The 27,279-nt window shown below is 42.1% G+C and overlaps 1 protein-coding gene across 5 annotated transcripts in view; it reads right to left on the bottom strand.

Moving 5' to 3' along the window:
- Usp48 (ubiquitin specific peptidase 48) overlaps positions 1-27,200 on the bottom strand; it is a 67,268-nt gene extending 40,068 nt beyond the window's left edge. For 2 of the 5 annotated variants that reach the window (XR_007352200.1, XM_015485557.2), the window contains exons 1-8: positions 26,430-26,785; positions 9,125-9,245; positions 8,063-8,219; positions 5,271-5,398; positions 4,295-4,419; positions 3,689-3,797; positions 1,863-1,996; positions 1,186-1,268 (exon numbers count right to left, since the gene is read on the bottom strand). Coding sequence is in view for 4 of the 5 variants with exons in the window: in XM_015485557.2 (XP_015341043.1) it covers positions 1,186-1,268; positions 1,863-1,996; positions 3,689-3,797; positions 4,295-4,419; positions 5,271-5,398; positions 8,063-8,219; positions 9,125-9,245; positions 26,430-26,563 (991 nt within the window). In the remaining variant the exon portion in view is untranslated. Of the gene's footprint in view, positions 1-1,185; positions 1,269-1,862; positions 1,997-3,688; positions 3,798-4,294; positions 4,420-5,270; positions 5,399-8,062; positions 8,220-9,124; positions 9,246-26,429; positions 26,787-27,071 lie in introns of those variants that run through there. The other 3 variants (XM_048816120.1, XM_048816121.1, XM_015485556.2) reach the window with 3 other exon arrangements.
- Positions 27,201-27,279: the final 79 nt, after the last annotated feature.

Here is a 27,279-nt window from a genome sequence, read left to right as displayed (position 1 = left end):
TTCTGGGGGGCAAAGGAGAATTTATTGGATGCTTTAAAATTACATTAGTAGTAAGAGCAAGTTAGAAGAAAAATGGTCCTTCTAATCAAGGCAAGAGCAACAAAAGTATAAGATGTTTTCTCTAACAGAAACCATCCGCCTGATAAGATAAATAGAACCCTCCCCACAAAAAGGAGCAAAAATTGGTTCTTGTTCAAACTATACACAGCAACCCAGGACATGTCAGCAGTTACAAGATGAGGAATTACAGTAGAAACACTGGACTATGTCACATAACGGTTCTTTCTTTAAAAAATATTTATTTTTTAGTTTTAGGTGGACACAATATCTTGATTTTATTTTTATGAGGTGCTAAGAGTCGAACCCAGTGCCTCACACATGCTCGGCGAGTGCGCTACCACTTGAGCCACATCCCCAGCCCCGCCACATAACATTTCTGATAAAGCGGGTTTTGTTTCTTTCTTTCTTTAGCAAAATGTGAACGGGACTGAGGGTGTAGATAGTGCTTATTAGCACCTGTGAAGATCGAAGTTTGCTTCCCAGCACCAAAAATCGAAAACAAATGTGAATGTAAGCATAAAACTCTTATGAGGACTCACAGACAACAATATTCAGACTAAGGTAGTAAGCGTGGATTCAGAAATAAGTAAAATACCCTTTCCATTTTTCCAAATTATTTGTTTTTCTCAGTCCTGTGGATTGAACTGGGAGACCTCATCACTAAGCTTTACCACCAACCACTCACTGATTTGTTATTTTGACATAGGGTCTTGCAAAGTTGTCCAGGCTAGATTTCAACTTAACCATCCACCTGCCTCAGGCCCCCAAGAGGATGTGATTCCAGGCTACAAATTAAATTGCCTTTAATCATGTCAGTGTTGATGAACCACCTAATGTTTACTCTGTGCTTACTTATAGAAAATGGAAATAACTGGACTGGGGTTGTGGATCAGTGGTAGAGCGCTTGCCTACCATGTATGAGGCACTGGGTCCAATTCTCAGCACCACATAAGTAAATAAAAAAAGAAAATGGAAAACAACATCTTGTCTGACCTCATAAAACATCTGTTCCCAGACAGATTAGCAAACAGAAATTACCAGTAAATTGTTACTCAATATTTATCAGAATATAGATTACAAGCTCTAATCTCCCTCATAATTTTTACTGCTTGGTAAATATATTACCTTTATGTTCCACATAAGGCTCCATATCCAAAATTTCTGAGAAGCCAATGTAGGTATTCAGCTTTTTTTTATGTCCAGTTTGCCTAATAAAGAGGAAAGCCAGTTATATTTAAAACACTCAGAAGACAATGAATAAGCTCTATCAAGTCATTTTAATAAACTCAATAGTAGCTAGGTTTCGTTTAGCAATCTTGCATAAAAGCCTGTACAATTCGATAATTGCATAAACAATGACTAACAGATTAAAAAGGTATCAATGCAAAGTACTGATTCCAAATATAAATTGAAAAGTATAAAACGTGCATATGAACAAAACTGCCTTGATTTTAAATACAAATGAAAGACATATCCTCATGGAAGTGGAAGTTACTATAGTAAGTAAAAAAAAAAATTACTTAAAATTGACAGTAATAAGGAATGCGGAGGTGATTCAGTTCACTGCAGTTTTTACTAATAATTCTTAGGATAAAAAAGATTCCCCTAATCTTCTAGTTCTTGATTACATATAATTGGCTTAAAGAATTTTATGATAAAATCATAACATGCTAACTCTCTGAAATCACAGGTTCCATGTGTAACTTCCATAATCTAATCCAGAGTTTCACTTGCCCCCATTTATCATCCTGCCCAAGACAAGTCTATCTCAGTCCATGCACTTCCAACATGCCCATTCTCACCTGTCAAAGACAAAGCGCATCAGCTGCAAGTTCAGAGTGCAGGGAAGGCTAAGAAGCCGGATCTTCCTCGTGGCATTCTGTTTGCTTTGACAATTTTCACAAAAGTATCGATTGTCTCCTTCTAATTTTTCTTCCTGATCAAGATGATGACATATTAGTTTTACCTGTGCTTATATATCCAATGTGTGATTTTAAAAATCTAGGTAATTTTTTTAAAAAAAGTGTCCCATGTACTTTGATGCGAAATTACTTAAAAATAGTGAAAAGGGGGCAGAAATTATATTTAATGCTATATATTTGCTTAAAATTACTAAATCAGGTTCATGAGATTAAGTCAAGAATGCAAAAAAAAAAAAAAAGGTTTGGTTCAGTGAGGTGTGTTTTTGCTTTTGATTTTTGTTCTAGGGATTGAGCCCAGGGGCATGCTTAACCACTGAGCCCTTTTTCTTTGTCAAATTTTCCTATACATTTCTATAACAGCTCTTTGATACAGATTAGTACAATACTGATGCCCTTCCTTTCCTCACTTGCCTTCCAGGATACCACACTCACCCACCGTCCTCTAACTACACCCCTGGTGGCTCAGCCGGTTCCCTCACCTTTCTCTACTCCCTCAGCGATTTTTGTGCACCCCGACTTCTCCCCAGAACTACACTTCTTAAATCTAATGAGGTCAAAACTTTTCTTTCGGGGGAGAAGCCAGGGGCTGTGCCTGTTAGGCTAACTCTCCGCCTAAGCTACAGCCCCAGCTCGAAGCTCCTAGCTCCTTTCCCAGCCCTATTCCCACCTTGGTCCTCCCATCCCAATAATGACAACTCCATTCCCCAGCTGATCAGCCCACAAACCCTTGTAATCCATGACTCATTCTCTCCATACTCAGTGCTCATGTGTTGTTAGCTCTACTTTGAATATGTATGTAAAGCCAAATAGTGTTTATCATCAACTCTTCAGCAAACTCTGGCGCCTGCCTCCACCCCATTCTCAAAACCCCACCTACAATGGTCTGGTTAAATGCACTGTGTCACTCCTGTGCTTATAAGCCCAAGGGCACCTGTATCTCAAAGTCAAAGTCCTGAAAACGGTCTACTCTTCTCTACTTGGGTCTGTCTGCTACAACCCTTAGCTACCTCGATTACTCTTTTTCTATCATTTTCCCTGTGCTTATTTATTTGGCTCACTACCCCCATACCCCAGACTCCTTGCTGTTCTCAATCCACAGGCATATCTGACACACTATAATATATCTTATCTAAATTTATTTTCCTGACCCTCTCTGGTATTCATGGCTCTGAGCTGCCAGTTCCATAAAGGCTAACTGTATCTGGCTTGTTCACCACTGTCATTCCCAACAGCCCAGATAGTGCTTGATACAAAGCATCAAAGATGATTACTTCAGGCATGCTAACAAATATGGCAGCGAAGTAGGTAAAGCACTTGAAAAATTAGTTATGCAATAAGCTGTGTTTATACCTGTAACAAAGATTTCCTCTTAGTTTTCCACTCAGAACAAAAGGGAACCACTTTCATATCTCCATGTAAATAATCATTGATATAAAATATTTGCATTTAATGCATTTTCATTCTCATGACATGAAAAGGTAAATCAATTTTATGGTCACAAAGTTCAGATATCCCCATCACACACACATACTATGCATGACTTGTAATAGCCAAAAATTACTTTAAGATGCAGCCTGCTTCAGTACCTTATCTAAAGTTTTAGATCATCACAGAACTTCTTACATCAAAAAGACTGACATAATACATTTAAATACTATTCAGAACATCATTTAAAAAACAAACAATAAATGCCAAAATGTGAATACCTTTAAAAATTCTGAGATACAATCTGTTAACTGTTTGTGGCCTTGGATATTTAACTCCAGTTCATAGAACTTTGATAAAAGCTTAGACTCTCTGCCACACTGATTGCAGCTACAATAAAATGAGAGTGACAAAATTAAGATCAGAGTGAGAAAAGCAATCATGTTTTATTATAGTACATCCTAGAAAGGTGGAAAGAAGCATCGTATCTTAATTAGTTCTCTTTCATAGAAATTTTGTACAACACATACTAAAAAATTACATAAAAACAAAAAGTAGTAAGGCCATGAATTGCATGATCGGAAATTTTTAGAGAGGTAGTGTCCATCTCTGAGTGTTCTATCCAGCCCATTTTACTCTTGCTTCACTCCACACAGCCATAAAGCAAATGGCAAAAGTCCAACCAGTTACAGTTCCCAACACCTGGATGGCTCAACTGCAATTATCAAGTGGTTTGCTTATGGGTTCCCATGGAGGCATATGACTATAAATATTCCAGGTCCCATGATCACCCATGAAAGCTACACCTGGGACCTGAACTGAAAACCAGATAACACAAGCAACTGTCTTAGGAGAAAATGTACCATGAGAAGTTGAAACAGACTTACACAGTTACATAAGCATATTCCCCACAGAACTGCTGCTGCACGATGTTCCGCACATCTGGATTCTTTTGTTTAGACAAAGTATCTTCCAATAAGGACATAAAAAGCTTTGAGAATTCTTGGGCATCCTACAAGTTTGGATTAATGAAAAGAAATACTGTATTTTTGCTTGTCAACCTCTAATACAAATGGTAAAAAAATTTCCAGAAACTACTGATATTTTCAAGTTAGCACTTTTGAACTAGAACTACCTGCCATGTGGAACCAGTTTGTACACGTGAATTTTCAGAAATGAAATTATAATGTGTAATGTAATGGATTATGTAACAGATCAATTAATTCAAAATACAAAAGAATATGTAAATTTTCTTTTGGCAGTACTGGGAATCAACCCCAGGGCCTTAATACATGTTAGGCAGGAGCTCCACTACTGAACTATACCCCCGGGCCCCACCCCACAATTTTTAAAAAATGTCCTAATTCATCTTCCCTTAAAAGCATTGTAGGGCTGGGGATGTGGCTCAAGCGGTAGCGTGCTCGCCTGGCATGCGTGCGGCCTGGGTTCGATCCTCAGCACCACATACAAACAAAGATGTTGTGTCTGCCGAAAGCTTAAAAAAATAAATAAATAAAAATTCTCTCTATTTAAAAAAAAAAAAAAAAGCATTGTAAACAACACTTAAGAGCCAGGCGCAGTGGTGCATGCCTATAATCCCAGTGACTTAGGAAGCTCAGGGAAGAGGATCTTGAGTTCAAAGCCAGCCTTAGCAACTCAGCAAGGCCCTTTGAAACTCAGCAAGACCTTTTCTCTAAAAAAAATTATAAAAATGGGGACTGGGGATGTGGCTCAGTGGTTAAGTGCCCCTGGGTTCAATCCCCAGTAACAACAATAACAACAACAACAACAACAACAACAAAAAAACACACTTTTTTTTTTTAAAGATTTCTCAGAATATTAAAAAGTAAATAAAGTCCTTACCTGCTGTTGCCCAGTGTCCAACCCTAAGGCTTTAACAAATCCAGACGGATCAATGTATCGTCTATTACTGTTTTGCAATAAAGCAAACAAGTATTGCAAATGCTCACAAATTGTCTGAGGCTCATAATCTATTGAAAAGAAGTTTATTTATTAAAAGTTGCTACTTTCTATTTTAAAAGTCCTACTTCCTTTCCACTTGAGTACATAATTAAACACCCTTACATTTAAACTATACACCGTGGTGCAGGCCTATAATCCCAACAATTTAGGAACCTGAGGCAGGAGGATGGCAAGTTCAAGGCCATCTGATGCAAACAAGAACCTGCCTCAAAAATTAAAAAGGGCTGAGACCCCTGGGTCCTATCCCCCCAACCCTCTCCCCAACACACAGAGACACACACACACTTTAAGGGAAGAGGCTGTATACATGGTTACACCACTAACACCAATAATGACGACTTTCTAGAGTATCAAATCATATTGAGACATCCATTCTTGTATCAAAAACCAGCATATGATGGCCAAACACTTTCCAGTAATCTCATTAATGTGGTGCCACAAATGGAATAATTAAAAGAACCTCAAATACACAATGCTCACTTGAGTGAAAAAGGTCAAATCCCAGGTTGGTGCAGCGATGAGTGCTGGTGATCTGATTGCAGCTACTGAACAGGCTTAGACAGGAAGATCACAAGTAGGAAACCAATCTGAACTACACAGAACTGGTTTCATACATAAAAATACACAAGCATACTCCAGAATTTTCAAATGTTTTTGTGTTTTTCATTCTCTGATGCTGGGAACCGAATACAGGAATGCTCTATCACTGAGCTATATCCCCAATCCTACTTTTTGAGATAGGGACACACCAAGAGGCTCATACTGGCCTTAAATTTGTGATCATCCTGCCTCATCCTCCCAAGTAGCTGGGATCACAGGCATGTGCCACCGTGCTGGGCGGTGTATCGGGTATTAAACTCAGGGGCACTCAACTACTGAGCCACATGCCACATCCCCACCTCTATTTTGTATTTTATTTAGAGACAGGATCTGAGTTGCTTAATACCTCACTTTTGCTAACACTGGCGTTGAACTTTTGATCCTCCTGTTTTAGCCTTCCCAGCCTCTGGGATTACGCCTTTTTTTTTTTTTTTTTTGTTAAGACAGGATTTCACTAAATTGCTAAGAGGCTATTAAGTTGGTGAGGCTGGCATGGAACTTGTGATCCTCTTGCCTCAGCCCCCAGTGTCACTGGGATTACAGGTATGTGCCACTGTACCAGGTTAGACCACTACTTTAAATAAAATACTATGAACACAGATTTAAAGATGCAGAACTAGCTAGGTATGGTGGCACATGTTATCTATTCAGGAGGCTGAGGCAGCAGGATCACAAGTTCCAGACCAGTCTCAGCACCTTAGCAGGACTAGGGTGACTGACTGTCTCAAAAAAGGTTGGGGATGTGACCTTGTTTTCAATCTCCAGATTAAAAAAAAAAAAAAAGGAGAAAAAGAAAAGAAAATCCAACTACAGGGATGAAACCTTGAAGAAATTACTTTGGTAATTTTTGCTACAAATTTTTTGTTTTTTGTTTTCTTTGGCACAAGGATCAAACCCAAGCTTGTTAGGCAAACACTACCACTCATCTGTATCGTAAGTCCTAAAGAATTTTTGAGCTAGGTGTGGTGGAACATGCCTGTAATTCCAGCAGCTTGGGAAACTGAGGCAAGGGGAGCAGGAGTTCAAAGTCAACCTCAGCAATTTAGTGAGGCCCTAAGCAACTCAGTAAGACACTATGTAAAATATAAAGAAGGGTTCAGGATATGGCCGAGTGTTAAAGCACCCCTGAATTCAAGCCCTGGTACCTTTAAAAAAAATTTTTTTTCCCCTAAAGAATTTTTTTTGAGCACCATGTTTTGAAGCAAAGATTGCTATTAACCAAGACCAAACTATTACCACTATCTATGGGGCTGCATGATGTCATGGGCATAAGAAACCTGCTTTCTGTCTTGGATCCAAAGACTTGGGCCATGCGCCTCTTTCAGAGAAGATAAAACGATAGCACAGGTCTTGGAGTTGGGAGGCACGAGTTGAAATTCCCAGTGTGAAGCCCCCAGACCTACATAATCTTAAAACACACAGCCCTGCCTTCCATCTTTGAGAAGAATCTAATTCATTTCAGAAAGCCAACTCAAATAGGAAATCTCTAAGCATTAAAGCAATACCATTCAAAAATAATTCATATTCTGTGCATGAAAATAAGTTTGTGGTTCCAGTAGAAACAGTGAAACTGATTCTGCCAAATTTACAACGAGGACAGTAGCATGTCAGTGGTTGGTTTTGCCATGGCTAATAAATTTAATCTTAATTTTAGAGAATTTCACTTAAGTCAGCCAATTGGGAATGAGGCCCAAGGACTGTGGTTACACTGAAATATTTATTAAGTTTGTCAAACTAGGCAACAGAATAACAACCTTTTCTGCCTTACTAATTTTTACCAATCACTACAAATTAACAGACTATAATCACAGAGTACTACACAGAAAATCTATAGATTTAAGCTTACTAAGAATAACCAAATGTGCTTCCTTAATTGGAACAGTAACCATTTTCATGTCAAAATGATCTCTACACAAGAGAGGGAGAAGGGAAACTACCTTGAATTCCGACTCCATTTCTACAGGACCCAGCACGGAGCCTGGCGCCTGCCATGTCCTGGTATTTGGTTTCACTCCCTTCAGCTGGATCAGAAGGGCCCTGGCCGGCACACTCCCCTCCCAATCCCAACCCACCTTTCTCTTCTTGGACACCATCTCCCATTATGTAGTCACTACAGGTGCTCGGACACAAGTACAAGGCCTGCCGCAGCTCCAAGTTTAAAAACCACACTTGAAGAAATGTGTTGACGTAACAAGTGGCTCCCAGGTTCGTCAGGCCCACAAATGAGTTCTGCAGAAATAAGATTATGATATTCATTCCCTTTTAAACAAAAAGTCTATAGGGAGCGTTATTTAAAATTTTTCAGATTAAAGAGTTTTAAGACTGCCCCAACCAACATGGTATACAGCCTCCACAGTTAGTGGCAAGCAGTCTTAAGGGAACCTCTGTGGTGGGGAAGAGACTCTGGTGGCATGGACTGCTCCAGCCACTCATACCCAGGTACTGCAGCAGGGTCCAGAAAAGGCCAGCTCTGAGCGTGACATACCCTTTCTATTTGCTGTATTCCTGAACTGCCATAGTTCAGTAGGACAACAAAGTTTCTAGACCAGTTCCTTTACATCCTGGAGATTAGAGATGAGGTATGGGAGACTGGGATTGGGGGAAGGGAACAGGCTCATATTCTTTACAAAGACTGAAAAATCTGCAATTTTACACAGAATTATTCTTTTTAATAAACAAAATAGCTATATGACAGCTGTTTTGTGAATGCCAAGTTTTATGATTAGGAATATCGACCTTTTTTAAAGCAAAATTATTTTATATAAACATACACAGAATAACTAACTTAAATATAAGCCCTAGAAAGCAAAGTTATGTCATTTCTAGGAGCTTGTTCCTTAAATTAGCATCTCCTTTAAGGACATTTTAAGTTCTAAATAAAACATGCAATTAAGCAAAGAGAGAATGTGTATTCAAATTAAAACTCCTAAAGGCTAACAGACTGCACAGCTCCCTCTCAAAAGCATAACAGTCAGAACTGGTCCAACTCGAGTGTCTCAGAGTCGCGAAGTCCCATTGCTATCTTAAAGCAAAGAAGTAATATGAAGTCTGAAATGGTTTTAATAACAGGCGAAACAAAAACCCAGAAATATGACACAGCAATCACAGCAATCACTTAGAAAATGAGGGATTACCTTTTTTCTCCTCTCACAATTGGGATCATCGATGTTATGAAAACTATTTTCGTCTATTTCTCCTAACCAAATATGCTCACCAATGCCAACCAAGCAATTTGGATTTCCTTTGCAGTTTCGTCTATAGGGAAGAAAACAACAAATATTATTTAATTTTAAAATACCTGGGACAGGGGAAAGAAACGATGACTAAAAATGGTTATTATGGAGCTTCTTTTTTAGGTGGTTGGGAATGTGTCTCAATGGCAGAGCATGTGCCCAGCCCGCGGGTGGCCCTGGGTCCACCCTCAGCACTGCGCATGTGTGTAAACAGCAAGTGCCAATGTAGTGTCACAGCATACTGAGAACCACTAGACTGTACACCTCAAATGGGTGCGTTGTATGGTACATGAATTATCTCAATAAAGCTGCCTTTTTTTAATGTAAATTAAAAAAATAAAAATTCCATAATTTCATGATGAGAAGCAAATTAAAACTACAATAAGACATAATTTGTCATCTACTTATCATCAATAAACTAGCCAAACTGAGAAAGCACAAGACACTCTGAAACAGGCAAGCGTGCGCTACTGTTGGGAATGGAAACTGTTGGGGCTTGGCTGCGGGGGATTTCGCAACCTCTGACAGACCTACACAAGGCTATCTTTTGACCTCAAAATCTCTTTTCAATTAATTCTCCAAAAAAAATAACCTTAACAATGCAAAAACAGGGGCTGGGATTGTGTCTCAGGGGTAGGGCGCTCATTAAGTAGTGTTGAGGATCAAACCCAGGACCTCAAAAGTAAATAAAATAAAGGTATTGTGTCCAACTACTTCTAAAACATAAATACTTAAACAAAATGCAAAAACATTTAAATTAGGGATACTCATTATAGCATTAAGTCAGCACTTAACCCCAAACATTAAAATGACCCAAATGTTCAAACACAGAGAATGCAGCAAAACCCACAAAGGAGTATTAGACAACTGTAAAACAAGCAAACAAAAAAATGAGATGTAACTAATGTGGAATAATTTCAACAATACATTAAGTAAAAACACTAACGTATTTTAGTGTCTTAAACAGCATCTATAGTACATTATGTTCATATGAGGAAGGTGGGCAATCTGAAAATAGACATGTACTGGCTCATTTGATCAGAAAGAAACAAAAAAGAATAAACCAGAATCTAATAAAACTACCAACAGGAACATGGGTTCAGGGCCGGGGATGTAGTTTAGTGGTAGAGCGCTAACCTAGCATATGCAAGACCCTGGGTTCCATCAGCAACAACTTGCAAAATCAAACAAAACAAAACAAAACAACAACAAAAAAAAAACTAGAGTTTAAACAGGGTAAATGGGCATATGAAACTTCCAAATCTACCTATCCGCGTATTATTTAACTGGGGGAGCACATTAACATTTCTTACAACACAGGCACACAAGAATTGTAGGCATCCTAAATTCATATTTCCCCAGAATGAAATATGGGGGGCGGGAAGGATGCCCAGGATCAAGTCACTTGAGAGTCATTAATTAGCAAGCTCATTGGGTAATGTCAGTAGGCTAAAGATAAAAAGGATAAACTCTAATCAGTAGGCTTCCTTTTCAGAGAAATTAGCTACCAATTCAGAAATACTAATATTAATTTCTAAATAGTCTTTACTAAAAATTACTAAAACACCCAAATAATGTAGAATAATTTCAACAATAAATTAAGTAAAAACACTAATGTAATTATTACTAAAAACATCCAAAGCTTGCTAGCATAATGGTACAGGTCTGTAAACCTAGCTACTTAGGAGACGGAGACAGGAAGATCCCATCTTTGAAGCCAGCCTGGACAACTTAAGGATATCTTGTCTCAAAATTTTAAAAAAGGGCTGGGCATGTGGCTTAGTGGTAAAGCACTTGTCTGTTTGTTCAAGGCCCTGGGTTCAATCCACAATACCAACACACACACACACACACACACACACACACACGGGGGCCAGGTGCAAACTAACTACACACACACAAAATTATAGAGGAAAATATTCAACTCCAGAGAAATGCAAATTTAAAACAGTCATGAAAGGTGTTTTGACTTATCCAATCATTAAATTGTGTAATATTAATACTCGTAAGAACCAAGGTCACGTGAGAGCCCCTATCCTCTCACTGCTGATAACTAACACCATTAGAGAAAGAGTGCTTTTCTCCACTCTAACTTCTGATACCAGATGCACAGGCTTTTCCCACACTGACCAAATCTGATGTGGCAAAGTGTTCTAAGATTCAATTCTGACACTATAACCAGAGTTAGGGTGAGGGCACTCTGCCATAAAACTGCCCACTCAGATGCCAACCAAAAGTCTACAGCACTCCTAACTGGCCTTAAATCAAAGGTTCCCATAACCTCTTCCTCTAGTTTAATGGTTAGAAAGGCTCACAGAACTCAGAGCAAACTTTTATTATGCTTACTGGTTTATTACAAGAGACACTGTAAAGGCCACAGATGATCAGTCAAATGAAGAGGTACAGTGATGAAGTATGTAAAGGTCAGTAACAAGGAACTTGGATTAGAAACCTGAGGCAGGAGGATTGCGAGTTCAAAGCCAGACTCAGCAACTTAGCGAGGCCCTAAGCAACTGGGTGAGATGCTGTAAAAAAGGGTTGGGGATGTGGCTCATTGGTTAAGCAATCCTGGGTTCAAACCTCGGCACCAAAAACTAAAAATGAAGGTGGGCTGGGGTTGTGGCTCAGCAGTCGAGCACTTGCCTTGCACGAGTTAGGACCTGGGTTCAATCCTCAGCACCACATAAAAATAAACAAATAAAAATAAATATATAAAAATAATAATAAAGGGAACATCTATCCCTGTGGAATTAGGGTGCACCAGTTCCCAGCACCTGGCAGCATTCACCAGCCCTGAAGCTCTGTGAACCTGCCCTGTATTTTTATGGAGTCTCCACTAGGTAGGCAGGATGGAAGAACTCACCAGCCACCAGTGATCAATTCAATTGTTACTCTCCCCTTCTTGGAAGCCAGGGGGTGAGGCTGAAAGTTCCAACTTCTACTCCCCAGCCAGCCAGCCCCATCTGGAGGCTATGCAAGAGCACCAACACTGAGCAACCTCATTGGCATACAAAAAGACACTTATCACTTTAGAAATTCTGCGTGTTAAATAGTATTACATTAGGAACTTTCATTTGAATTCAATTTCTCTGAGCAAGTTAAAAAAGAAAAATTCCCCAAAGCAAATTAACTACTAAAAAGTCCTCCAGGAGAGGGCTGGGTTTGTGGCTCAGCAGTAGAGCACAGGCCTTGGGCCCTGGGCCCTGGTTTCGAACCTAAGCACCACATAAAAATAAATAAATAAATATAAATAGATAGATAGATGTATTGTGTCCAACTACAACTAAAAAAATAAATATTAAAAAAAAAAGTCCTCCAGGAGAAAAGAATTCAGGTCAATAGTCAAGTAGAGTTTTAAAGGCTGCCAACACCCTCCTCCAGCACCTGCAGAGGGCCCTGCTCCTTGCGCCAAGTTGAACTCAAATTGAGAAGGGAAAAAACAAACTCAGCTGTTCACCCCTGCTTGTCAAAAAAAGAAAGAAAGAGAGAGAGAGAGAGAGAGAGAGAGAGAGAGAGAAAGAGAGAAAGAAGAAAAAGAGCGGAGGAAGAGCAAGTGCTTACCACAATTTGTGAGCCCTGGGTTCAACCCCTAGCACCAAAGTCACCACCCACTGCTTCTCCACACGTCCTGGGATTATGCTGCATTCTCGTGGGTCATAAATCTTACACAATTATAACAAAAATTGTTCAAACCAAGCACACATATATTGTGGACTTAATGCAAATGTTAAACTGCTAAAAGTACAAGGCAAGAGTAAGTCCTATCAGATACTGAATCTTAAGGTAGAGTTGCCAAATTAAAACAATGTAAAAATCCATGTGTTGGAAACTTAATCCCCAGCGCAAGTGTCTAGAAGTAGAGACTACCAAAGATGGTCAGGTCATAAGGGTGCTGCCCACATGAAGGGATTAATGCCCCCAGTCCAGGTGGCTTCTTCTTTTTTCATTCTTCTGGCCTGTAAGGACAGAGTCCCTTGCCGTCCCACCCTCTGCCATGTGAGGGCACAGTAATGGAGCCCACACCAGATACCGGAGCCTTGATGAACTTCCCAGCCTCCAGAACTGTGAGAATGATCACTATGCCACCAGTCTCAGGTGTTTTGTTGTGGCAGCACAAAGCTAAAACAACAGGGCGAGATGGTACAGGCGTATAATCCTAGCTACTTGAGACTGAAGCAGGAATCTCAAAGTCAAGGCCAGCTTGAGCAACTTAGTGAAATTTTGTCTTGAAATAAAAAATAAAATGGGCTGGGGACGTAGCTCAGTGGTAAAGCATTCCTGGGTTCAATCCCCAGGACCACAAAGAAAAAATAATAATAATAAATAACAAATGAAAACACAAAATAAAACTAGATGCGGGTGCCTTGTGTGGTCATCAACAGTGCTATTTACTGGGCCTTTCTCCTGCTGGATACCTTCTGAAGGAGTAGGACCATGAAATAAGCTTAGGTCAACCAAGTTGTGAACAAAAAACATGCATGTACTTCCAGGACAAACATTTCTCTAACGGCCTGAAATCCTCCAAGTTTCAAGCAGCGGCTGCTACTCTGGGTATCCAAGTGACTAGGAGGAGCCAGCCTCCCCACCCCACCTACCTACACCAATACTCCAGGGAGCAATATACATAACCTCTTTCTTTCCACCACTGAGGCTCTAGGAGTTACCAGGACCCACAGCATAACCTAGCCCATTCTAGTACATTGGGTCTTTCCTATCATTTTGGCAAAAGTACTATCCTCTAACAAGGCCATAGGGTCACAGGTAGCTTCTCATACATGCTAGTGAAGCTAAAAAATGGAATGATATCTGTGATGAACAGTTTCTGACATTCACAACTTTTCCAGTACATTTACCCATGTATCCTGCAATTCCACTGAGTTTTTATTTTACACACATACCTGCACACATGCAAAATAAGTTAAATCAAAGCCACTGCTTGAAGCATTGTTGCAAATAGCAAAGCCTGAATGAAAGCAAGCCAAGCGACCATTTATGGGAGATTGGTTAATTAAACTTTGACACATATATACAATGTAACTGTACATAAGAATGAGGGACCAAGAAAAAATGAATGCAAGTATCCAAATGCAAGTATCCAAAACAAAAATTTACAGCAACTTTTATACACCTCAGTTAAAAACTGCAAGCAAAGGCTGGGGGTGCAGCTCAGTGGTAGAGCACTTGCCTAGCATATGCCAGGCCCTTTGTTCAATCCCCAGGATCCCCCCAAAGTGTATTAAAACCTATAACCAGTGATCCAGTGCCCATCAATGGAACAAATTATCATATATTCATACCACAAACACTATTAAGTAAAAGACTAATACTTATAAATAATCTAAATTTTTTTGAACAAAAGAACAGAGACATAAAAGGACAACCACTCTTATAGTCCATTAATATGAAGTTCAAGAATAGGTGGAACTAATCTGTGTAGACAGAAATCAGAACAGTGCTGCCCACAGGGGTGGGTGAGCTAAGCAGGAACAAATGTGAAGAACTTTCCAGTGACAGAAGTGCTCTTGGGGCTGGGGTCGCGGCTCAGTGGTGGAGCACTTGCCTGGCATGTGTGAGGCCCTGGGCTCCATCCTCAGCACCACATAAAAATAAAGGCATCCTGTTCATCTACAATTACAATTTTTTGTTTGTTTGTTTAAATATGGGGGCACTTGGGATGTAACTTATAGTTAAGCACCCAGGGTTCAAATCCCAAGTACCCCCTGCAAAAAGGTGGAGATTAGGTGTGAAAGACGCAAGCAAACATAATAACAAAGTGATCGAAACCTGTCATCTAGCATTTATATCCCCAATCTACCAGGGCAAAACACATTTGGAAAAGAATTGACCCAGTACCACAAAAAAATAGAAAAGGGCAGTAGTGGGGATTGAACCCTGGGACACTTTACCACTAAGCTACATTCCACTCCTTTTTTATTTTAAAATGAAATGACTAAGCTATGCCTAGGCTGGCCTCAAATGTTTAATACTCTTGCCTGGGCCTCCAAGTAGCTGGGTTTATAGGTGTGTGACACTGCGCCCAGCAAAAGTTAACTTTTTTGAGCCTAAGCATATATTTTAAAACTTAAGAATTCAACCATCCAACCAAAAATTAAATACCTTTATTTTTCCAAATCTCAAAAGTTAGGGCTACAGTATAGATAGCTCAGTGGTAGGTCACTTATCTAATATACACAAAGTGCTGGGTTCAATCCCTATCTCATAGAACAACAATAACAACAACAAAAAAAAACTTGTGGAAGGTGAAGTAGTATGTGATTATACCTCAATAAAAAATTTTTGTAGTAACAACAAAAACAAAAGCTTAAGGAATCAAAAACTGCAGCTTACTGGCTGGGAATGTATTCAGTAGGGCACTTGCCTAGCATACCCAAGGCTCTGGGTTCAATACCCAGAACACTGCCCCCCCCCAAAAAAAAAACCCAAAAAACACCTGCAGCTTTTTAAGACTCCTTAATTGCCATATTAATCCAGTTGGCCTAAAATGTAGGCTTTTCGGGAAAGGGGGCCTAGCCAAGCAAGGGCACCGAAAAGTGACTCTATCTGAAAAGACTATTAATCTCCTTTGTAAAAAGCTACCTTCCAAACTGAGAATAAAGGAAAAAGTTTCTGGGCAGGAGCACTCACTGGCAAGTCAAGTAGTCTTTCCCTATCTAAACAGGTTTATTTAACTAAATATAAACTAAAAAATTTCCTTTCTCTTTCTTTGCCTCACAGTGTGACTTCTCAGTTCTCCAAAGAGGATGAGTTGTTTCCCAGACTTTTTACACCATTTGAAAAACACTGCCTCATGGTCCAACTTCACAGGTGATCAAAACATACCCTCTTTCTTCTGAGAGTGGAAAGAAGGGAATGCTCAAATCCTCACAGCAGTGGGAGCAGATCCTGGTGACTTGCTGTATTGAAAGCCTTTAAAGTATTCATGCCACTTGTATAACTTTTTCCTGCTGCAGTGGCACACATCATTTACCCCAGCTACTTGGGAGGGTGAGGCAGAAGGAGCACTAGTTCAAGGCCAGCCTGAGTTTAAGGAGCACTGGCCACAGGCATGCTCAGCAATGTCTGGATGTGACGACAAGGACTATCATCTAGAGACAGGCCAAGTAATGCATGGTTACCAAGGTTACTTCATGGGCATATCCAGTTACGACTCCCTCTGGGTGCAACCAATGGATATTAACTGGAAACCATTTAAACCACTTGTCCTGCTGCATCAGAGTGGAGACTGGCCACCTTGCTGTCCATCCCTGGATTGACTCCACCATTCCCTGTCGTCCAACCATCAGCCGGAGAAAACCACTGGACAGAGACAATGTTTGCTCTCAAGCCAAGAGAAGTCGCGAGGCATGCGAGGCATCCGAGGTACCTTGGGACTCACGGTTGCCTTGGGATTGTGGTGTGCTTGCTTTGTCTGATTACTGTGAACTGAGTTAGCTTTGTGTTTGATGATTGGTGCGATCAAATACACACTTGCATTCCAAGACAATCCGCCTTCGAGTAATTATTAAAGCACCACTCTGGACACTGAGAAACTTAGCTAGACCCTGTCTCAAAATAAAAAACAAAAAGTGCTGGGGATGTGGCTCAGCGGTAGAGCGCCCCTGGGTTCAATCCCCAGTACTGAAAAAAAAAGAACCAGAAGAGTCCCACTGTCCTTGACAGCATGAGGAGGAAACCAGATCTGTGACAGACAGCTAGAGTTCCACAAAGTTCTTTTTTTTTTTTAAACCTTTATTTTACTTATTTATTTTTATATGGTGCTGAGGCTCGAACCCAGCACCTCGCACATGCTAGGCGACCGCTCTACCGCTGAGCCACAACCCCAGCCCTACCACAAAGTTCTTAATCTTACTAGTGGGTCAGTTATGGCTGACCACAGCCCAAGCCTCCTTTATCCAGAGGAACCATTCCCAGAAGCAAATCCGAGGGGCTCTTAGGCCTGACCTCCAAACCAACACCCTCTCCTTCTGTCCTCTCAACTATCTCCTCCTGGTGGCTCCCACAGGCCTTTAGTCCAGCACAACCACACCCAACGCAGGCTACACCTGTCTTTAGAACACACAGTCGCACACTTTTTGATCCTGTGTTTGACTGCCCTTTAGATTTCTTCCCCTTTGCTTATAGACCACACTTTTTCTAGTCTCCGACATATTTACTCTTAGCAGTCATTCAAGTAGCACTGTTCTACTTTGCTAAAACCACAGCTATGATGTGGAGAGTCTGCTGGGGTCCCCCAGGTTCCATGGATTGAGCCCATGGTCCCCAGGGTGGCAGTATTCAGAGGTGGTGGAACCTTTATGTGATGGGGTTTTTTAGGAGAGGAAGGTCCTCAGGTCAATGCGGAGCCCTGCCTTTGGGAAAGAATTAAGGCAGTTTCACAAACAATGTCTAGTCTTTGGCAGTTCTCCAAAGAGTCATTGCCACTGTCTGCAACTGGCCCCACCCAGACTCTCTCTGGCTTCCCATTTGATGATGCGACTGCTTGCCATCCCAGGTGATCTGAGGTACCCAAGAGGGCCCTCACCACATCATACAACTTCCCTTGAACCTCCACAACTGTGTAAGTTAAATAACCTCTTTTCTTCACAAGTAGCCTGTGTCAGGCATTTCATTGAAGTACTCAAAAGCTGACTAATACAATCATAGAGAACAGGTAATTCTAAATTCTTCCATGCCCTCCCTACCCAACTGACAAGAAATCCATTCCAGTTCAAGGCCAACCTCAGCAACTTGGCAAGACTGTCTCAAAATAAAAAATAAAAAGGGCTGCGTTTGTGACTCAGTGGTTAAGCACCCCTAGGTTCTGTGCCTGATAACCACCACATACACCAAAAAAAAAAAAGAGAGAGAAAGAAAGAAATCCATTCCAGATGGACTAGGGATATAAATAAGAAGATAAAATAGGGGCTGAGGACATAGCTCAGTTGGTAGAGTGCTTGCCTCACATGCACAAGGCCCTGGGTTCAATCCCCAGCACCAAAGAAAAAGAAAGGTAAAATAGTAAGGAGTTATGGTGCACTCTGGGCTACTTGAGAGGCTGAGACAGAAGGACTGCAAGTTCCATGCCAGCCTCTGTCATTTAGCAAGATCCAGTCTCTCAAAAACTAAAAAGAGCTGAGAGTGTAGTTCAGTGCTAGAGCACCCATGGGTTCAATCCCCACTACCAAAAAAAACATAAAAAGGCAAGAATAGAAGATCCCTGCAAGGTGTACATTTAGCACAGCATCTGTATCCACAATAAAGGACCTTAGGGCAGGCAGAGGCACACACCTGTAATTATAGCTACTGGGGAGCTTGAAGCAAGCAGGAGGATCCCAATTTCTTCCCACTCAGTCCCCAGCAAAAAAAAAAGTAAGCAAGCAGGCAGGCAAAATGAGTTAGTAGGCAGTACTTTTTTTTAAAGGGGGGGAGGGGGAGGAATTTTTAATATTTATTTTTTAGTTTTTGGTGGACACAACATCTTTATTTTATTTGTATGTGGTGCTGAGGTTCGAACCCAGCGCCTCGCACATGCCAGGCAAGTAAGCTACCGCTTGAGCCACATCCCAAGCCCAATAGGCAGTACTTTTTAGACCATATACTTGTCATGAGTGTTAATTAAAAAATCAGGCCACACCACAACACCTCTAACAAGTGCTAGAAGAATATGCAGCAACTGCACTCTCTCCTGCTCATGAGAGCATGATATTGTGGGGGGCTGCCCATGAGCTACGTTAAGCATTCTCTCAGCCTTGAGCCAAGAGTATAGGTCTGGCATTGCAGCTCGCTATAGGCTGCGGAATCCAGGTGGCCTCCACCTTCACTGGGCAAAGAAGTTTTGCTTCCTCATGGCTCCGGACCTGGGCATTACCTAGGGGGGCTTGACCAGGCCACCCCCTGCCTTATTTGGGGAAGAACATTCTATCAAAAACTCTTTGTTAGTTTCCCTATAAATAAGGAGATTCCAGGTGCACATGCTCTCTTGCCCTTCCCCCTTCCAGCATGACAGCAGGACCTTGAAAGCTGTCTTACCCACAACTGTGTGAAAAAACTACTCCCGTGTCCGTATAATCTTTTCACAACCAGCACACAGCATGCAGAGGAACATGGGTGGTATGATACGGTACAACCACTTTGGACAACAGTATGACATTATCTCCTAAGGCTAAATAAATGCTATGATGCACCAATTCTGTTTATCAAAATCTGTATGTATATATAAGCCGGGCACAGTGGCACACCCCCAGTAATCTCAGATACTTCAGAGGCTGAGGCAGGAGGATGGAAAGTTCAAGTCCAGACTTGATAACTTAGAGAGAGAGAGATGCTATTTCAAAAAAAAAAGAAAGTATATATACTGCCAGGTGTAGTGGCCATACACCTGTAATCCCAGCAACCCGGGAGGCTGAAGCAAGAAGATGACAAGTTTGAGGCCTGCCTCAGCAATTAGGCAAGGCCCTAGCAACTTAAGGAGACCCTGTCTTAAAATAAAAAATACAAAGGTCTGGGAGTGTTGCCCAGCGGTTAAGTACCCTTGCATTCAATCCCCCGTACCTGAATAAATAATGTGTGCGCGCGCGCGCGCGCGCGTGTGTGTATACATACATATACCCATATTGCACCAAAAAGTATGTTATGTACAAGAATGTTCATTGCAGCCTTATTCACAATTTCCAAATCCTGGGAAAACTGCAAATAACTATCACCAAGAGAAAGATGAGATGCAGTCACACAATGGAACACCACACGGCACTAAGACGAACACTCTGTTACCCACAGTGTGGATGGATCCTGCAGTGTTGAGCAGAAGGAACCACAGCTGCACACAGTTTAACACAGGCTAAATCTGTGGTGTTCAAAATAAGGATGGTAGTTACCTTGGAGTAGGAGGAAGGACATGGCAGGGAGCAATAGGAGAAAACGCAAGCAAGCTTGCTCTGGAGAGCCAGTAAGGGGTATTGTTCCATTGTTTGTTTCCTACTGTTCCAGGCATTGAACCCAGGGAAATTCTACCTTTCACCTATATCGCCAGCCCTTTTTATTCTTTATTTTGAGAAAGTTCTCACTAAATTGCTGAGAATCTTGATAAGCTGCTGAAATAGCTGACATCGAACTAGCAGTCCTCCTGCCTCAGCCTTCCAAGTTGCTGGGATCACAGGTTATGTGCCACCACAACCAAGTTTATACATAAAAAATTACATCACACTTAATTATCACAAAAGAAACATTCTTATGCATCTGTTGCCAGAATCAAAATCTTACTAGCTCTCCCAGGCGTGGAGGAGGGCACCTAAAGGATGACGCAGGAGGCTAGCAAGTGAGCGGCCAGTCTTGCCAACTTAGTAAGACCCTGTTTCAGAATAAAAAAAAATGTAAAAGACTGGGGGTGTAGCTCAGTGGTAGGACACCCCTGGGTTAAACTCTGAGTACCACCAAAAAAAAAAAAAAAAAAGCATGACCGCACAATCTAGAACACACCTTCACACCATTCACAGAAGTACAAAGAGTAAATACAAAAAGAGATGCTCAATGCCTCCAGCAAAACAGACAAATGGAAGTTTGTATGCTATCTTAAATCCAGGCGGGTGGCACACAACTGTAATCCCAGCAGCTCTGGTTGAAGCAGGAGGATTGAGAGTTCAAGGCCAGCCTCAGCAGAAGCAAGGTACTAAGGAGCTCAATGAGACCCTGTCTCTAAATAAAATATAAAACAAGGGCTGAGGATGTGGCTCAGTGGTTGAGTGCCTGAGCTCAATCCCTGGTATCCTCCCTTCAAAAAAAAAAAGATGTTATCTTTCACTAATCAGATTGGTGGTGAGAATTGGTAATGCTCTGGCCAGGTAATAGAGGCACTCAACTGTAGATGACAGTGTTAAAGGGTATGAATGTTTATCATGTATCTTTTTTTTCTCTTCTCTTTGCACTACTAGGGATCAAACCCAGGAGCATTCTATCTCTGTGCTAGATCCACAGTCCATTTTATTTTTTCTTTTCTTAACAGTTGTAGATGCAGGGGCTGGGGTTGTGGCTCAGTGGTGCAGTGCTCCCCTAGCACATGTGAGGCCCTGGGTTCGATCCTCAGCACCACATAAAAATAAATAATAATAGTTGTAGATACACAGCATGCCTTTATTTTATTTATTTATTTATTTATTTTTCATATGGTGTTGAGCATCGAACCCAGTGGCTCACACAAGCTAGGCAAGTGCTCTGCCACTGGGCTACAGTCCCAACCACCCCCCCCTTTATTTTTTATTTTGAGACACGGTCTCACTAAGTTGCTTAGGACTTCACTAAATTGCTGAGACTGGCCTGGAACTTGTGATTCTCCTCTCTCAGCCTCAGAAGTGGATACATTACAAGAGGGCACTGTACACAACTCAGTTGTCAAAATTGTAGGCAGCCATGCCCTTTACACCACCAATTTATCATCCTACAATCTATGGGAAGATACTCAACACCCACAGCATGTCTGTAATATTAAAACCTGGGGCTGGGTTGGATCCTCAGCACCACATAAAAATAAAGGTATTGTGTCCACCTACAACTATATATATATATATATATTTTTTTTTTTAATGTGAAAACCCAAAGGTCCATCAATAGAAAACTGGTTAAATAATTTATAACACATCTAGCCAGGCACAGTGACACATACCTGTAACCCCAGTGGCTTGGGAGGCTGAAGCAGGAGGATCACAAGTTCAAAGCTAGCCTTGGCAACTTAGTGAGGCCCTAAGCAATTTAGCAAGACCCTGTCTCTAAATAAAAAATAAAAAGGGCTGGGGATGTGGCTCACATCCCTTGGTTCCATTCCTGGTACCAAAAAAATCAGCAACTTGGGGCTGGGGATGTGGCTCAAGCGGTAGTGCGCTCGTCTGGCATGCGTGCGGCCCGGGTTCGATCCTCAGCACCACATACCAACAAAGATGTTGTGTCCGCCGAAAACTAAAAAATAAATATTAAAAAAAAAAAAAATTAAAAAAAAAAAAAAAAATCAGCAACTTATCAAAAGCATCCCTTAACTTACCGAGAACCTGTCTCAAAACATAAAAAGGGCTGGGAATGTAGTTCAGCAGTAGAACTCCACCAGGTTCAATACCACAAAAGATAAAGCAGGGAGCATTCCAAATCATTTTTGGTCCAAACTACTGATTCTAAAATTACAAAGTCAATTAAGATCTACAAAACTTGATGTCACTTACTTTTGCCCCTCCCCACACACAAAATAACTGAAATGCTGGATGTTAATGCACTTCACAGTGGCAACATTTACTATCTACATCTCTCCCATAACAGCATGGTATATACTTAAATGATATAATGAAGTCTATTTTTTTTTAGAGAGGGGGGGAGCCAGCGCAAAGCTGGAAGTCTTCCAGTACCAGATTTTTTTTTTTTGGAGAGAGAGAGAGAATTTTTTTTTAATATTTATTTTTTAGTTTTCGGCGGACACAACATCTTTGTTTGTATGTGGTGCTGAGGATCGAACCTGGGCAGCACGCATGCCAGGCGAGCGCACTACCGCTGGAGCCACATCCCCAGCCCATGAAGTCTATTTTTTTGAAAAAAAAATAAATAAATAATAAGGCAGAGCTGAGGATGCCGCTCAGTGATAGAGACTTGCCTAGCACTCTCCCCACCCCCCACCCAAATTTTGAATTTAACAGATACCAAAAAAAAAAAAAAAAAAGAAGAAGAAGATGCCTGGGCTTAAGCAGGGGATTTTGCTTTCATGCAACAGTTGGTTAGGGATGAAGTCCTCCCAGGCACACATGCCCTGGACAACAGAAAAGACATGCAGGGATGACATGCAAGGACAGACAAGGGCACTGGCTCATGGAGCATGACACCTAGCAAACCAATTATACAAAACTGGTGATTTTTAAGAGTTCATTTGGGTTAAGGAGGAAAAGTGAGGTGTGCCAATGAGGAAATGAGACAAGTAGGTTAGGAAAGGGATTCAGTGATAGAGCACCTGCCTAGCATTACCAAAGCTTTGAGTTAGGGCCTCAGCAGCACAAACAAAAACGGAACAGAGCTGGAACAGGATAGACATTTCTCTAAAGAAGATATATAAATGGCCAATAAACACATAAAGAGATGTTCAATATTATTATTATTCAAAGAAATGCAAATCAAAACCAGGAGAGCCAGACAAGTGCAAGGTGAGGAAACACAGGCATCTTCACACGTTGCTGTGAGCCCCCGAACAACTTGACAATTCCTCAAAATGTTAGTTACCATATGACCCAGCAAGTCCACTCCTACATCTATCTATTCCCAGGAAGGATGAAAACAAACATCCATAGGAAAATTCATACCAAACGTTCACAAAAGTATTATTCATAATAGCCAACAAATAATTCTGATGTCCATCAACTAATAAACACGTAAACTGCTATAGATATGTTGCTGAAAGCTCAGTCCTTGTCCCAGATGTCTATCTAATAGCGAGCACAGGGTTTTGAGAAAAAGGAAAAAGATGGTTTATTGTTTGCTATCAAAGGAGAAACACAGGGGGCTCCTGTACCAAAGGCTGTGATTCTGTCCATCAGCAAGAACAGGGAACTTTTTTTTTTTTTTTTTTAATTTTTTTAGACATCGATGGACCTTTATTTTGTTCATTAATTTATATGCGGTGTTTGGGGCTGGGGATGTGGCTCAAGCGGTAGCACGCTCGATAGAGGATGTGTAGCTCAGGGGTAAAGCACATGCCTAGCATGTGCAAGACTCTGGAAAGGTATCACTGCACATCCACTAAGGTGGTCTGATTAAAAAACAAAACAACAACAACAAAGAAAAAAAAAACAGGAAACAAGGGTTGGTGAGGATGAACATACTGGAATCCTCATAGGATGCTAGTGGGAATATAAAATATTGCAGCTGTTTGGGAAGAACTTGGCAGTTCCACTTTAAGATAAACATAGAATTACTATATGACCCAATAGATACAATCCTAGGTATGTATCCTAAAAAACAGACAATATCCATCCACTTTAGAATGGATAGTCAGGGGCAGTGGTGCATGCCAGTGACTCAGAAGACAGGAAGATCACAAGTTCAAGGCCAGCCTGAGTAGCTTTAGCAAGACCCTGTCTCAAAATAAAAAATGAAAAGGCTGGGGATGTTAGCAGTGGGGTTCAATCCCTAGCACTGAAAAAATAATATGTGGTACATCCACACAAGATTATTCAGCCATTAAGGAATAAAATAACGATACATGCCTTAACAGAGGAACTTTCAAAAATAAGCTTAGTGAAGGCCAGATACAAAAGGCCACATATTGTGTGATTCCATTTATATGAAATGTATAGAATAGGCTGAGACAAAAAGTAGATCAGTGATTGCTCGGAGGGAAGGCAAGCAAAGGGGACAAGGCAGGACACAGTGCTAATCTAATGGGTACAGGTTTGGTTTTTTTGTTTGTTTGTTTGTTTTTAAAGCCAATAATGTGGGCTGGGGATATAGCTCAGTTGGTAGAGTGCTTGCCTTGAATGCACACAGCCCTGGATTCAATCCCCATCGTGCGTGCGTGCGTGCACGCACACACACACACACACACACAAAAGCCAACAATGTTATAAACCAGATTGTGGTGATGGCTGCACAACTCCACAAATATACAAGAGGAAAAAAAAAAAACCTGGATTGTACACTTTAAATGGGTGGATTGTATGATATGCAAAATATGGCTCAACAAAGCTGTTTAAATGTTTTAGGCCAGTCACTGAGGCAGGAGAACCCTGTTCAAGGCAAACCTTCAGCAAATTAGCAGGGTCCTAAATTACTTCGTGAGACCCAGTCTCAAAATAAAAAGTAAAAAAGGACTGTGGATGTGGCTCAGTGGTAAAATGCACCTGGGTTCAATCCCCAGTACCAAAATAAATAAATTCGCAGGGCAGATGTCAATCATTTCACTAACTTACACCTGGGAGTCAGATTTACCCTCCTTGTGCCCCAGATGCCCTGAGCTTGGAATGATTGGCTTGCTATACTTCTGGAAGCTTCCTAACTTGTTCCACTTCTTTTTTTTTTTTATTTATTTTTTTATTTTTTTTTTATTTTTTTATTTTTTTTTAGTTTTCGGCGGACACAACATCTTTGTTTGTATGTAGTGCTGAGGATCCAACCCGGGCCGCACGCATGCCAAGCGAGCGCGCTACCACTTGAGCCACATCCCCAGCCCCACTTGTTCCACTTCTTAAACAAGGTAACTCCAGAGCCAGAGACCATAACTTCCATTCCTTCTGGATCCCACAGCAGAATGTAAAAACTCCAGAAAGCGGGGCTGGAGTTGTGGCTCAGTGGTAGAACGCACTGGGTTCGATCCTCAGCACCACATAAATGTAAAATAAAGATATTGTGTCCACCTAAAACTTAAGAATATATATTTTTTAAAAAAAGCTCCAGAAAGCATTTACTAAATGCCTGCTGAAAGAAGGCTACCCACTTGAGTATGCCCAGCTTGGCCAAGTCAACTCAACAACATTCCGGAAAGAAAACTAGAAATACAGTTACAAGGCGGAAAAAAAAAAAAGCCAAAAGACTGCCACAATGCCTAACGATTCAATCTAAAAGATAGTGTTAAGAAAACGCAAGGTCTAAGGGAAAGCAAAAGAGAACAACATTTGCATAGCTCAAACGCGCAGTCGTATGCAATCAGGACGACCCCCGCCCCCGAAAAAAAGACTGAGAAAACTAAAATACTAGATCTCAAAGAGTGAGGGAAGGTCAAGTCGGGATGGAGGGTACAGATGACGTAGGTTAACCAAAGGTTTCCCTAAAGCTGCTCTCTCCAAACACAATACTAAGATGATAAGGCCTTTTGGCGTCACGGCTACCAAGAAGAAGCTCACTTCCAGCAAGTTCCTTTTAACAAGTGAAAACGCCTAGCTGTGGCCAAGACAGACAAACCATCAATGTTTGCTTGCTCTCGGTCCCTACCTTCAACCACCTCCACCGCCATCTTCTGGATAAGAACCCAGCACCTTTTCTAAAGGGCTTTCAACAGCATCACCTCCGCGCAGAGCCCGGGAAGGTTGCATTTCCCAGGTCGCGCAGAGCGCAGAAAGGGGGAACCTCCACCTGGCTCTTCCCTGCGCCTCCCAAATGCACGCAAAGGGCCGCCGTCTTCCTTCCCCCAACCCGCCCCAGCTTCCCAAGATCCAGCGCCAGGGTCCCGCGAAGCCCGGTGCGCGGGCCTCACCTGCACACGCCGCGGATGCAGGGCTCCAGCCAGATTCGGTAGGCGGTCTCGATGTGCTCCTGCGACACCTCCTCGGGCCGCACCGTCTCCGCCCAGCGCCAGGCCGCCTTCTCCAGCTGCAGCCGCGGGGCCATGGCCCTGGCACAACGAGCGCCCCTCAAGCCGGGCCGCCTCCGCCTCCGCTGCCGCCCGACGGGCTCCGCCACCTGCCAGCGAAGAGGACCAAGTGCTCTCTCAGCCAGACGGCCAGTCAATCACCTGTGCGCGCCACTGTTGCCGCGCCCGCCCGCGCCCAACCCGCACGACTGGCCGCAAAGCGCCACCGCCGCCACCCGACACCACCCGCGTCCACGGACGTTGAAGGTGTACTCCCCGCAGCGGTGGGCGCATGCGCGTTCCCAGCAGCCCCTGCGCCACCCGCGCCTCTAACCGGACGAGCGGCGGAAGGGGGAGAGGCTGGCCAAGGCAGTGTTGCCACGTCTTCACCTCCGCAGCGGGGGAAGCAACGTCTCAACCCCCAGGGTAGCGTCCTGCGTACCACTATTCTAACAAGCCCGCGACCGTGGGGCAGAAGGCTGAGTGTCCTTGCCTCCGATACTTCCCCTTTAACAGTGGAATCACGCGCGAGGCTACTCAACGCACACCATAGGTCCTCCTGGATTGCGGGGTGGGCCCTGTCTACAGCAGAAACCGGGTCACCACAGAAACCAGGGTCACCTCTCTTGAGGAAGACTTAACTTGAGCCTGAGCTGGTTCCGACTCCTTTCCCGAGCCCTGCTGACGTCACGGGGCGTTCTTGGCTTTTCCTGAGCTAGAACGGGACTACAAGTCCCGGCGTGCACTGCGTGCT

The sequence above is a fragment of the Marmota marmota genome, unplaced genomic scaffold (genome assembly GCF_001458135.2).
Source record: "Marmota marmota marmota unplaced genomic scaffold, marMar, whole genome shotgun sequence".
NCBI classification, from domain to species: domain Eukaryota; kingdom Metazoa; phylum Chordata; class Mammalia; order Rodentia; family Sciuridae; genus Marmota; species Marmota marmota.
The sequence above is the reverse complement of the archived record's forward strand: the minus strand, read 5'-3'. Positions and strand labels throughout refer to the sequence as shown.